Source organism: Phoxinus phoxinus (assembly GCF_949152265.1).
Source record: "Phoxinus phoxinus genome assembly, chromosome: 7".
Classification (NCBI taxonomy): Eukaryota; Metazoa; Chordata; class Actinopteri; order Cypriniformes; family Leuciscidae; genus Phoxinus; species Phoxinus phoxinus.
This window is the reverse complement of record NC_136882.1, coordinates 4831853-4847044: the sequence shown is the minus strand read 5'-3', so window position 1 is coordinate 4847044 and position 15192 is coordinate 4831853. Positions and strand designations below refer to the sequence as shown.

The 15192-nt window shown below is 40.2% G+C and overlaps 2 protein-coding genes across 2 annotated transcripts in view; both read left to right on the top strand.

The window, feature by feature from the left end:
* ndufb3 (NADH:ubiquinone oxidoreductase subunit B3) overlaps positions 1-15192 on the top strand; it is a 306227-nt gene that overhangs the window by 140349 nt on the left and 150686 nt on the right. The gene's annotated exons all lie outside the window — the stretch shown is intronic.
* Positions 13014-14769, top strand: LOC307001464 (urokinase plasminogen activator surface receptor-like). The gene is made up of 5 exons (XM_079617966.1): positions 13014-13149; positions 13226-13345; positions 13560-13691; positions 13884-13988; positions 14112-14769. The coding sequence occupies exons 1-5, from the start codon at positions 13101-13103 to the stop codon at positions 14300-14302; spliced, it is 597 nt and encodes a 198-aa protein (XP_079474092.1). The 5' UTR covers positions 13014-13100; the 3' UTR covers positions 14303-14769.

The window sequence follows — 15192 nt, the reverse complement described above, 5'->3', positions numbered from 1 at the left end:
AATACATAACACATAACATGATTTACCTACAAATAAGATACCATAATTTACGACGACACACCACATTCCCCCCTACCCCCACCCCCACCCCATTCCATATTCCTAGCACTTTCTATCATGCTGTAGTCAGTAGCCTCTTTATCTCATTGCATCTAACCCACACCCCCTATTTGTTGTTATTCAATATTTTTATAGAGAGTGGTACAAATGAAAATTTAAACCTATTCATTCTGCAGTTTGGTAACCTGTACCTTCTGCCCGAGGGCATCATCTCATACTCACTGTAAAGGACATGATTCGGATCGCTAGTAATTTTTAAACTCTGTTTCCTCACCGCCTCCTCAAAAAGCTCATTAAGAGTAGTCGGTGGCACTTGTCCAATTATTTTTCCCGCCCTTTTAATCAGTATTTGGAGCTGTGTTTTTAGTTTAACTGACAGGTTACCAAACCAAGCTACAATACCATATCGGACAATAGACTCAATAGCTGCCTTATAAAACAATAGCATAATATCTTTGTCAACACCATGAACTCTTAGTCTTCTTAAAAAATATAGACGCTGACATATTTTTGAGGAAACATACTCTACTTGATGTGACCACTTTAAATGTTTATCTAATTGAATTCCTAAATATTTATATGTTGTTACTTGTTCAATTGGTACTCCTTCAATTAGAATAGGGCTTTGATCGCCTATAGACCTAGGGTCAAAAATCATTTCTTTGGTTTTATTAACATTAAGGAGCAAGTTATGCTTATAAACACATGAACTTATACAGACAATAACAAGCAGAACACAGCTGAACAAAAATGACAAATCATATTAGTAACCATGGAGACAAACGAGCAGTGGGAGCTGAACAAAGGAAGACAGGAACCAGTCCATGAAAGTGAAACTATGAACAAACATAACTAAATATCCCTGACAACATCAATGTTGTGATAAGGGAAGACAGTAAAACATAAAACCTGCTCTGTCAGCTTGACACGACAGCTTTGGCACATGCTAGCTATGCATTTTAGAAGATAGGAAAACACTGCTTAAAATTATATGACTTTACAATGCTTCACGCAAACAGTTAAGACTATGAAAATAAAATATGATCATAAAAAAAATACTTTTTAACTTGAAATTATTTTTTTGCAGAAGGATTGGTCATACAGTTTATGCACAGCAAAAAAGCAAGTGTTCATTTGGTGTAACACTGCAGTTGGATTTACGAATAAACTCTTACTCTTGTTAAAATGTACTCTGTGAGTAATGTACATTTCACACATTCGAAAGTGTTATTTTAACTCCAAAATGGAAGGGCGTTTTTTTCTCTCATAGTTTTTTGTATTATTACTTTGTGTGTGTGATACAAGTAAAAATTATGAAATAAACAAGTAGAAAAGTTTTATTTATAAAAAGTGCTTTTTGACAAGAATATCTCTTCAGAAATAAAAGCATTTAGCCTTTAAAAACAAACATTTCATAAAATCTGTTCATCTTCGCTGTTCTGATAAATCAGAAACAAGTTTATATAAAACGGTAAAAAAAACATTCTTTCTTACGCAACATGCCCAAAAGCAGTCGGGTATCAATTCAATTAACAGAATTTGTAAAAACATTCATGACAAAACAGTTTTTGCTTGTGTGCTCCACAACAAATCAGAAATTAGTTCAAGAGGATTAAAGATCTTCATGCACAAAACAATGCACTGGAACAATATACAAATATGGTTCTTCAAAACCATATGATGCTTGTAAATCAAATGGTCTGAAAAAAGAAAGATCCTCTACTCTTGACAGACCAAAAATATTCTGTTCTCTTACAAGGAAAGCATGAAGATGCTCGACAAAACCAACAGTTTCAAAGTCTTTAGTGACCAAAAAGTTTTGGTCATCCATTAGAACAATTTCAGTGATTTTACTGAAGGTCATTTTCCATTTTAGTGCAAACCAATTGGTCGTGATGATACTCAGTTCCAGAACGTCTTAACCATGAAGCCACTGTGATCTTACTATCCGAAAAATGTGGGTACCTTTCAAGAATAGTGTCACGGTATGGCAAATCCTCAACATCTAGAGGAACCATATTCAACATTACTTACAGGTAAACTTTCCCATAAGCAATTGCATACTGGTGTTTTAATGCAAGAGACTTTGTGATGTTTTTTTTTGTTTGTTTTTTTACTGTTTTTAAAAAACTTGTGTTTAGCTTCGAAACGCATTGACCATACATGTACTAATGGACCAATCTTGCGTATGCAACGTGGATAATGTAACATGAAATTGTGTTTTGGAATTAAATTCTTATGCGGATATAACTCTTTAAAGAGACTATGATGCTCTACAATAAGGTGTTTCAGATAGTAGGTCAAACTTTCTGTTATTACTAGTGAAAATACTATGTTAATGATCTGCAATAACAAAAGTAGTAAATGCCAGTGTTTGTTTTCCTCATCAACAAGGTCTCCAAATATCAGAGGAATATTTCTAATTAAACAGAACGTCTGAATGGCATTCAATCCTACACCGTTACCCATCTGCTCAAGGGTTACTCTAGTAGGCCGTTTTTTTCTTCCCAAGTAACCATAGTTGAAAGAATAGATTCTGTTACATATCTCTTGTCTTGATATAACGCCAGAAAGATATTCAAGAAGTAACTTTGTCTCATACTCTCCGACACCCTCAAGGATATCATGCATTATATCAGGAGCGTAATTGTCACAAATATGAAAATACTGCAAGTCGTTTAGCAGACGTGCGTTTAACCCCCAAAGACGCAGTAATGTTAGGGTCAGCTAACATATCTGCATAGTGCTGTTCTTGCAAAGCTTTGTTTCGTAATACAACATTAGTGTCGTCTTCACTGAAAATAGACTGTGATGTTTTCTTCTCTACTAAAGAATCGACAGAAGTAATGGGCACTGAAAGACTCCGTAAACTCAAGAAGTGTGTGCATTCCTAAATTTTCCTGTAACCTGGGAAATTGTGCCAAACAAGGGCTCTTTGAAGAAAGGAACTTGAATTCCTGAACTTTCAAGCACTTTCAAGGACTTTCAAATCTTCAACAAGGGGCCGCAAAATTGCATCAAATCCATAATTCTTCACATCCTGTGCATGGAATAATTACAGTAAATGAATATTCATTAAACTTGAATTCATTTTTGGTGGAAAATTCCTGAGAATGAAGGAAATAGCTCCAATTTTGTGAATGCCTTGCTTGGAGCCCAGCGGATTAGCATATTCAAAATCATCATAATATAACTGTATCTGAAGTGCATTTTGTTGTTTACTGAAAAGCAGGGTTTTTTTAAGATAACTTCCATCACAAAAATCGTATTATTTTACGATTAACAGTTGTACTCCCACTTGGTTTTGACATATGTTCACATAAATCTGCATTCCTAAAAATAAACTGCGTCCAACAGGCGTATGTAAATCAATGTGTCAGTTACAGGGACTTGATCATATGTCCGCGTCACCCGATTCAATCTACTGTCAAATCTTATCCCTAACTTGATCTCTATAGGGCCAACAACAGCCCATTTGTTTTTAAAATATTTTTTCCATTTGTGTTCTGTGCTCAGATTTGTCGGATTATCCAGGTTATTAAAACAGTCCTCTATTTTGGATGCTGTTGCAAAATCATCAGCAGGAAGTAAATTCATTACATCACTTTTGATATTAGAATGTATTTCATGGACCATTTCTTCCATATCCGATACTACAGATACAACACTGGTTGCTACTCCACTATTTAGCAATCTAGCGATAATGGATGCACACATTTCTTGAGTGTCAGTCACCCTCCTTTTATCACTGAGTGATGTCTCTAGACTCTAGTAGTTCATTGTGATCATTTAAATCTGCCGGTTCATCTCCATCAATTTAATTTTCAGTCTCTGTTTGGTCTAGAAAGTCATTTCTATGAACACTACTCAAGTGTTTTCGAAATCCAGCATAGGTCATGAAGCTATACTTACAATTCTTTTGTGTACATTTCAAGTTACATTATTTGTTCATTCACAGCTGAATGTACCGCTTTGCAAACAAAACAGGGGAACATTTTAGTCCTAATTTAGAAGTTTGGCTCGTAGGTCCTTAAGCTATTGTAACTGCGCTTATTTCCGTCATTGATATAAGTAGCAGTGGGTGGTAAAAGACAAGAAATGTACAGTTTTCTACTATCTTGCTAATAACATTTCTTTAGTCATTCGGCAGTCTTGCAGCCTGAATCACTGTAGGAAATCCACCCTTACATAGTCATGACTACTACTACAGATATAAGCCGACCAATATTACTTTCTCTAATAGGTTTAGTTTGGTCATGCCAAGATTTCCCATGTACTTTTAGCTAAATCAACATTACAACAAAGAGAGGTGAGGCGCACCCTATTTAGATTGGTCTAACAGCACTTTGATGTCCTAAGCGGAAATTCCTTTTTTATCCTCCACAGATAAGTACACTTGAACCAGTGCCAAGAGTTAGCCAGAGCTGTAAACTACCCTATCCTCCTCCTAAAACTGGACTTTAGTCCGTCATTAATCTGAACACACATTTGTGGTAACATGGTTACAGTGTAATCTACTAGAGTTAATCATTTCGGAAAAATACATAGCAAATTTTTCAAATGCAAACATTTATGAAAGACTGTATTACGGGAAAGACTGTATCAGCATTACGGGCTGATCCTTTGGTTTTGTTTTCAAAGAAAAGATACAGAAACACACTTGCGTTTGTCTGCCGCAAAAGTACTAAAATCGTTCCAAAGACAGCGGGCTGTCCGCCGAAGACAATTTTTGCGGAGGCAACAGGCAAGCATAAATCATCTCTCTGCTTGCAGTGCGTCAATCCCGCTTTTTGTCAAGGTAATTGTCACAAACACAAACGTGACTGACGACTGTCCTGCCGACCACATTATACATTATACGTCATCAATAGCGATTGCGTTCATATCAGCAGCAAACCGTACTGGAGTTCACATGAACCGTACCCCAGACCACCCTTTTTAAGCGGACTCAAGTACGGTTCGCTGGTGCGCACCCGAGTTCGGAAGACAGCGTTCACATCATCCAAACGAACTTAACTCTGACGTCATTCGAACCCGATTGCGCACCAAAAGTGCTAGTGTGAAAACGCCCTGAGTCTCCTCTGAAAGGCAAAGGGGGAGGTGTTGCTGTAATCTATAGGGTTACACGACATCTTACTAACTATTAAGTAACTTTTCAACTACATGTCAACAAACTCTCATTAGAGTATTAGTAGACTGTAGTAGACTGTCAGCAGACTGGTAAGTTATGGTTAGGGTTAGTAGAATAGGTTGACTTGTAGTTGCCAAGTTACTTATAGTCATTAGAATATCTGTTGAGTTTTTTTTTATGTTTTAACGACGGAGATAATTGCTTATCATGATAATAGCAGATTGTGCAAATATAATGCACAACAAGGTCTATCTGTTTCCATTAAAAATATAAATCATTTAAAAATACTATTTGGCCAGTGGAAAAGATTGAGAAAAACTTTCTCTGAAATGGATTTTACACTATTTTATATATTTATTAAAAAACAAGGCAAGGATAGGCTACTAAATTATTATTATTAATGCAATGTGACGGCACATCCGTATTTCATATTTTCCTAATGTCTTGTACCGTTAAACATGTTATCACGTGGATGAATAATCATATGCAAATGATATGCAGATGAGGATATAGTAAAACTAGGCGTTGTAAGCTCCATATATGGTTATTTCGGGGAGGAGACGCATGTGCGCACAATCTTCCGCTGACTGGGATTTATAAAGTGAATTCTGCGCAGGTTCTGGCGTACGCACGGTTTTATAAGTCTGAATATTTTTTGGCCCACACCATTTTTGTCTTTTGGGCGCACGTACACTTTTAGTTAGGATCCTACGCACAGATTTATAAATGAGGCCCCTGGTCTGGGACGTCCCGGCCTATGAAGTTCTGTCACGCTATTGGACTAATTTCACATGTGCTTCACGATGCAATCACGTAGAGGCGTCCCCATCTCGGTCCCTCTTCAGGGAACCAGGGTTACAGTCGTAGCCTGAGATCTTTTCAGATGTTTTCGTATTTTGGACCAGACAAATATATATATATATATATATATACACACAGGTGAAACTCAAAAAAAAATTATATCGTGCAAAAGTTCATGTATTTCAGAAATTCAAAAGGTAAAACTAATATTAGTATATATAACTATACATACAGTATGCATGATTATACTTTTGAGAGGGCTGACATTTCTGTATTTAAAATCCTTTTTTTATTGATTTCATGTAATAATAAAATTTTCTGAGATTTTGAATTTGGGGTTTTCATAAGCTGTAAGCCATAATCATCAAAATTATAACTTTTGCACGATATTCAAATTTTAGAGTTTCACTTGTATATTTCTACATGCAGGTGGTTATAGGTGTACATATACATACATATATACATATATGTATATATATATATATATATATATATATATATAAGTGTGTGAGTGCGTGCGTGTGTGTGTGTGTGTGTGTTGCTAGATCAAGAGAAAATTATTTGTTTGTCATGTCCTTGAGAATGTGATCAAAATGATGCAACTCACTCAGATGTGTTCTACAGTCATTCAAGAGTTTGTCTTTCACAATGTCTAAAGTCTGATCGTTAATGATTTCAGAGAAAATGAAACTTATTGTTCTGTTTAAACAGGATGAATTAACCAGTGTGTAGGTGTTGATCATATACTCCTGAATTGCTGCTGTTGTAATACTTAATTATTTAAGTCTGTTTCATTCCCATCCTCCTCACTGAATGGTAATCCCTAAAGCCTTTCTATTTAAGTTGAATTTATTTCTGCAGAACAAAAGAAGATATACTTCTGTGTTCTACAGAATAAAGAAAGGCATACAGGTTTCGAATGGCATGAGTGTGAGTGCATATTACATGAGTGTTGGTGGGGGGCGCATTCCCTTCAAAAACAAAAGTAATCCACTGCGTCTTCAGTGGCTCAGATGTCGGGGGTAAATGACGACTGCTATGTTCATTCTTATATCAAAATTACACGGCTCTCTTGGGATGGCGTTATTAGTTGACTGTAAATAGAGGTTAAAACACATTATCAAGCAGACTTTCCTGTTTCAGTTCATCTTCATGAGCCGTTATTTTACCTGACTCCAGATCTATTTCTTTGAGACTTACGGATGAAGACTGACGGTTAACTTTAATCTTTGCATCTGATGCTGCAAGGGCAACTTCTAGCTCAAATTCCACTCTTTTTGCCTTTTAGTTCAGCTTCTTGTCGTTCAATAGCTTGTTTCTTCTTCAATGCAGCATGTTTAAGTAGTGCAGCTTTTTCTACTTCAGCGGATATACGTGCAGAAGAAGTTGTAGAAGCTGTAGATTTGCCATCTACTCATGTTTCTTACGCTTCATACTTTAATTCACTGACACAGAGGAAATGCTATCATCTGGATGTACTTCTAGATCGAGGAACAGGTGAACACACTCAGGCAAGGAACAGATGAACACACTCAGGCAAGGAACAGGTGAACACACTCAGAAAAGGAACAGGTGAACACACTCAGACAAGAAACAGGTGAACACACTCAGACAAGGAACAGGTGAACACACTCAGACAAGGAACAGGTGAACACACTCAAGCAAGGAACAGGTGAACACACTCAGACAAGGAACAGGTGAACACACTCAGGCAAGGAACAGGTGAACACACTCAGGCAAGGAACAGGTGAACACACTCAGGCAGGGAACAGGTGAACACACTCAGGCAGGGAACAGGTGAACACACTCAGGCAGGGAACAGGTGAACACACTCAGGCAGGGAACAGGTGAACACACTCAGGCAGGGAACAGGTGAACACACTCAGGCAGGGAACAGGTAAACACACTCAGACAAGGAACAGGTGAACACACTCAGACAAGGAACAGATGAACACACTCAGGCAAGGAACAGGTGAACACACTCAGGCAAGGAACAGGTGAACACACTCAGACAAGGAACAGGTGAACACACTCAGGCAGGGAACAGGTGAACACACTCAGACAAGGAACAGGTGAACACACTCAGACAAGGAACAGGTGAACACACTCAGACAAGGAACAGGTGAACACACTCAGACAAGGAACAGGTGAACAAACTCAGGCAGGGAACAGGTGAACACACTCAGACAAGGAACAGGTGAACACACTCAGACAAGGAACAGGTGAACACACTCAGACAAGGAACAGGTGAACACACTCAGACAAGAAACAGGTGAACACACTCAGACAAGGAACAGGTGAACACACTCAGACAAGGAACAGGTGAACACACTCAGACAAGGAACAGGTGAACACACTCAAGCAAGGAACAGGTGAACACACTCAGACAAGGAACAGGTGAACACACTCAGACAAGGAACAGGTGAACACACTCAGACAAGAAACAGGTGAACACACTCAGACAAGGAACAAGTGAACACACTCAGACAAGGAACAGGTGACCACACTCAGGCAGGGAACAGGTGAACACACTCAAGCAAGGAACAGGTGAACACACTCAGACAAGAAACAGGTGAACACACTCAGGCAGGGAACAGGTGAACACACTCAGACAAGGAACAGGTGAACACACTCAGGCAGGGAACAGGTGAACACACTCAGGCAGGGAACAGGTAAACACACTCAGACAAGGAACAGGTGAACACACTCAGACAAGGAACAGATGAACACACTCAGGCAAGGAACAGGTGAACACACTCAGGCAAGGAACAGGTGAACACACTCAGACAAGGAACAGGTGAACACACTCAGGCAGGGAACAGGTGAACACACTCAGACAAGGAACAGGTGAACACACTCAGACAAGGAACAGGTGAACACACTCAGACAAGGAACAGGTGAACACACTCAGACAAGGAACAGGTGAACAAACTCAGGCAGGGAACAGGTGAACACACTCAGACAAGGAACAGGTGAACACACTCAGACAAGGAACAGGTGAACACACTCAGACAAGGAACAGGTGAACACACTCAGACAAGAAACAGGTGAACACACTCAGACAAGGAACAGGTGAACACACTCAAGCAAGGAACAGGTGAACACACTCAGACAAGGAACAGGTGAACACACTCAGACAAGGAACAGGTGAACACACTCAGACAAGGAACAGGTGAACACACTCAAGCAAGGAACAGGTGAACACACTCAGACAAGGAACAGGTGAACACACTCAGACAAGGAACAGGTGAACACACTCAGACAAGAAACAGGTGAACACACTCAGACAAGGAACAAGTGAACACACTCAGACAAGGAACAGGTGACCACACTCAGGCAGGGAACAGGTGAACACACTCAAGCAAGGAACAGGTGAACACACTCAGACAAGAAACAGGTGAACACACTCAGGCAGGGAACAGGTGAACACACTCAGACAAGGAACAGGTGAACACACTCAGACAAGAAACAGGTGAACACACTCAGACAAGGAACAGGTGAACACACTCAGACAAGGAACAGGTGAACACACTCAGGCAGGGAACAGGTGAACACACTCAGGCAGGGAACAGGTGAACACACTCAGACAAGGAACAGGTGAACACACTCAGACAAGGAACAGGTGAACACACTCAGACAAGGAACAGGTGAACACACTCAGACAAGGAACAGGTGAACACACTCAGACAAGGAACAGGTGAACACACTCAGACAAGGAACAGGTGAACACACTCAGACAAGAAACAGGTGAACACACTCAGACAAGGAACAGGTGAACACACTCAGGCAGGGAACAGGTGAACACACTCAGACAAGGAACAGGTGAACACACTCAGACAAGGAACAGGTGAACACACTCAGACAAGGAACAGGTGAACACACTCAGACAAGTAACAGGTGAACACACTCAGACAAGGAACAGGTGAACACACTCAGGCAGGGAACAGGTGAACACACTCAGGCAGGGAACAGGTGAACACACTCAGGCAAGGAACAGGTGAACACACTCAGACAAGAAACAGGTGAACACACTCAGACAAGGAACAGGTGAACACACTCAGACAAGGAACAGGTGAACACACTCAGGCAGGGAACAGGTGAACACACTCAGACAAGAAACAGGTGAACACACTCAGACAAGGAACAGGTGAACACACTCAGACAAGGAACAGGTGAACACACTCAGGCAGGGAACAGGTGAACACACTCAGACAAGGAACAGGTGAACACACTCAGGCAACACTCAGGAACACACTCAGACAAGGAACAGGTGAACACACTCAGACAAGGAACAGGTGAACACACTCAGACAAGGAACAGGTGAACACACTCAGACAAGGACCAGGTGAACACACTCAGACAAGGAACAGGTGAACACAGACAAGGAACAGGTGAACACACTCAGACAAGGAACAGGTGAACACACTCAGACAAGGACCAGGTGAACACACTTAGACAAGGAACAGGTGAACACACTCAGGCAAGAAACAGGTGAACACACTCAGACAAGGAACAGGTGAACACACTCAGGCAGGGAACAGGTGAACACACTCAGGCAGGGAACAGGTGAACACACTCAGACAAGGAACAGGTGAACACACTCAGGCAAGGAACAGGTGAACACACTCAGACAAGGAACAGGTGAACACACTCAGGCAGGGAACAGGTGAACACACTCAGACAAGGAACAGGTGAACACACTCAGGCAGGGAACAGGTGAACACACTCAGACAAGAAACAGGTGAACACACTCAGACAGGAACAGGTGAACACACTCAGGCAGGGAACAGGTGAACACACTCAGACAAGGAACAGGTGAACACACTCAGGCAGGGAACAGGTGAACACACTCAGACAAGGAACAGGTGAACACACTCAGGCAGGGAACAGGTGAACACACTCAGACAAGAAACAGGTGAACACACTCAGGCAGGGAACAGGTGAACACACTCAGACAAGAAACAGGTGAACACACTCAGACAGGAACAGGTGAACACACTCAGGCAGGGAACAGGTGAACACACTCAGACAAGAAACAGGTGAACACACTCAGACAGGAACAGGTGAACACACTCAGGCAGGGAACAGGTGAACACACTCAGGCAGGGAACAGGTGAACACACTCACCCCAGATTTCCACCAACTGCGGAACGGCTGCGGATCGGCTCCGTGTCCTTCAATACCCACCAGGCCCGGATTTGTTGCGGAACGGACCCTCGAGATCTCGCTAATTCACATGTGATCGCGCGATATGTAGTTTCGATAAACATAACCAACAAACCAGGAACAGTTTTCCGCCAAGATCATATTTTCCACCAAATATGATCCGGCATGATCACGGTGTATTTTATTTTGAAAATTAAATGGATCTTTTATTTTGGTTTGTCCTGTTTTTTGCTCGACTTCCTGTCCTGCACACTCTGCCCTGTAGTGCTGCGGAGCTCTCCGGCATCCGGCAAAAATAGAAGCTCTGCGGATCTGCTCCGGAGGGCTGCGGATCGCCGGAGTCGGAACGCAGCCGTTCAGCAGTCAGTGAAAATACACTCATTGACTTTAATGGAAACCGATTGACTCCGCCGCCGTTCTGGAGCGGATCCGCAGCCGTAGATTGACTTATTTAGATTGACTTCAAAAAGTGGTATAGAAGAATTAGAAGCAACTAGGTGCCACTACAGTAATGACACCTATTAAGAGCTATTATGCTATCTGTTGAGTAGGTTTATATAATCTGCTGTGACTGTGTGACCAGATAATGAACATATTTAGCTAATTTTATTGAAATGCTGTTTGCATATCGAATGTGAATTGCATCATGTTGTGATGCTGCTAAAGGCTTGTTTGAGACTAAGTTGCAAAGTGCAGTATCTGTTTGCTTTTGCAGTCAGTGAAGTTGCCCGACTCACTTAATGACTGTTCTTTTTGCACCCTGCACTTAGCTGAGTTGTGTCACGGCATTGTTGTATCTTCAGTCAAGCACGTTTCGCATTTTACTGTTGTGCTTTCTGCTTTAGTGAACACTATATTGTCATATTTAGTCTCTTGAGCCACTGCCACGTTATGCATTGTCTTGTGTCTTGTGAACTAGTCATTCAGGTTTTAACCAATAGTGATTTGGCATGTTAAATCCCACACCTAGTGGGCCTGTATGTGTGTGTTGTGTTGCGAAGGTTAGCTGCCTGCACTTTGCTGGTTGTCACTATTTCCTGATATCTGTCTCTTATTAGCAATTTCATACTGAAGCAACTGCTTCATATCACAGTCATGTTAAAAACATCAATGTTTTCACTCATCCATAAACATTATTAGATCCATCGGCTTGACGACAAGATTCATAATTCCACAGGAAGTTAGCGACCCCTAGCAGCGAAAAAAATACATATTGTATCTTTAAAAACCGCGAAAAGAAAGTCTCAAAATCAAAATGAATCAAATGAGATTGATCCACGCGAGTCACTTTATCCACACATGCACGTCTTTGTTGCATGTGCAAATGATACACTAAAACAAAAAAAACATTTGCATTCACAAAAATGTCTTTATTTGTACAAATTGCAACACATTCATTCAATTTAGAATTTTGCGCACGCAAGTTGAAAGGCATTTGGTTGTGGATAGTAAAACATTTCTGCAACATGTATCAAGTTTATGGATAATTGTGCTTGCACGTGTTAATCATTTTGATACTAAATTTATCCCATACAAAACACACATTTTCAAATATTGTAACGCACCATAATATGCAATAATTGTCACTGAACATAAGCAAAATTAGGCTCATGTAATAAGGGTGAATAAAAGATGACAATTTCCATTTTTGGGTGAACTATCACTTTAAGAAGGTTGGTTTAAGTAGACTTGCAATCCTTTATTAAAATGTCCTTTATCTTTAACTGGCAGGTCAATTGTGTAAGCTTAAGTTTCTGTTTCAAGAAATGTCTATGTCTGTTTAACTTTCCTTTCCCATGAAGATCCTCCCCTTTAAATACACTATAAAATGAGCATCTGAAACGGGCACATCATTTCCTTCACCTCCTGATCAAACATCCTTCACCTCCTGATCAAACATCCTTCACCTCCTGGTCAAACATCCTTCACCTCCTGATCAAAGATGGATCTGCAAATCTCAGTTTTTCTTCTCTTCATTATTTTCACTGCAGGTACAAAGACAAATAACGTTTGTAATTTTACTTGGTACAAATACAGATAATTGATGTCTCTTTTTTATTACTAAAGGACACTCTCTCGGGTGTTATGAGTGCAGCATTCAGACGGGTTCTTGTGCAGATCAAACTGTTCGAACATGTCCAGCTGGATCTACGAGCTGCCTGAGTTCAGCAGTAGTAACACAAGTTGGTAAGTCCAATATGATTTAAAGTTTACAGTTATATTTGACTGGAGATGCTGCAAGGAAACAAATACTTGTTTTTCTGATGGAATTCTGATTTTTTTATTTGTTTTATTTTAGATTATGATCTGTATTTAAATCTAAAATTGTATCTAAATGTTGACATTTGTAAATAAATTTTCCAGTTTAATTGGTCTTTCCTGTATCATTCATATTTTTTAGGTGGCATTACTTCTAAAGCGATGACTAAAGGTTGTGTTCCTGCCTGTCAAAGTGGATCCCTAAACTTCGGCTATACAAGGACGATTATCTCCTGCTGTGGCACAGACCTGTGTAACCGCCAAGATCCTCCAGGTATTGTTCTTAAATGAGAACGTGCAAATCTTCTGTAAAGTCAACACTCATTTTACTTCCAGCTCAGAAAATAAAATGCAGGGTGTGTCTGTCTGTTGTGAACTGATTGAATGGAGCAGATAAATGAGTGCTGTTTCATTTGATATTTCGTACATAAAATAAAATAAAAGGATACTTGTTTTCCTCCTGTAGAATATAATAACCCGAATGGAAAGAAATGTTATACGTGTGATGAAAAGAGCTGCTCAAAAACATTGAGCTGTTCAGGGGACGAAGACCGCTGCATTTCAGCAACAGGTGAGAACAAGAAGATCATTATCTTTTAAACTCTCTTATGTTTAAACATTTGATACAGATCACACATACCAATGTACAGCTCAGACTGAATCAGACTTTGTTTTTCTTCTTTCTTTTCATCAGTGAATGCTGATGGCCAGTCAGTGGTTGTAAAAGGCTGTGTCTCTAAAGCGTTTTGTGTTGACACGAAATCTATTAAAAATACTGTGAGCATCTCCTGTTGTGAGGGGAACCTGTGTAACGGTGCGCAGAGTGTGTCCCAGAGCTTCCTGTTCCTCAGCTGTTCTCTGCTCTCCTACTTCCTGCTGCACTGAGTCCAGCAGCTCCACAGATCCTGCAATCAGACACGATGTAATGAAGGACATTTCTCTGAATCTTTGGTGTTCTGATGGGATTTTTTTTTTTTGCTGTAATATTTGATGTGACATTTTACGAAGGTGGACGATGACGCAATGTTATTCTAAGAAAAGGCTTTGTTGTATGCTGCTTTGATACAATCTGTATTGTAAAAAGCGCTATATAAATAAAGGTGACTTGACTTGACGATGTAAAAATCAAGAAAATTACTCTAATTAATGTCAAATTACTCAACTTTTCTGATACTCGTGTTCCCATCATGCACTGGGCCTTGGATAATTAATGAGGTTGATGTTTTACTGTTTTTCAGCTGTATTTACACTGTTTTATCATTGCTTTTGTTGTTAGGTTTAGTAACTTGCCATTTTGTATCATTTGAAGTTCATTTTCTACTCAAAATAAACACGAGCAATAATGATGCATCAAATGTTACCGTCATTGTGTACCATTATTGAGGTGTCTGTGTTCCAGTGCCATGATACTGCTGATATGTAGATATAGGGCCTTATCTTGCACCCAGCGCAATTGACTTTGTACACCGACGCATGTATCATTCCTATTTTGCACCCGCGCACAGCGGACTTTTCCCTCCACAGACGCACGCGGTAAATTAGCAAATGTATTTGCCCTCGGGGGGGCGGTTTAGCTAAAAAGAGGAGGCGTGTTGCGGCGCAAAACTCTCCTGGTGCTATTTTGCAGTTTCAAAAAATGTTATAAAAAATAGGCATAAATCTAGCTTACACATTTACCCAAATTATTTGGGTGGGTTTCTCCCATCATCCCCAATGTCACTTCTCTGTGTTTTACGGCCCTGACGAGAACGTCGGTCTCCTCGGCTGTGAACGGC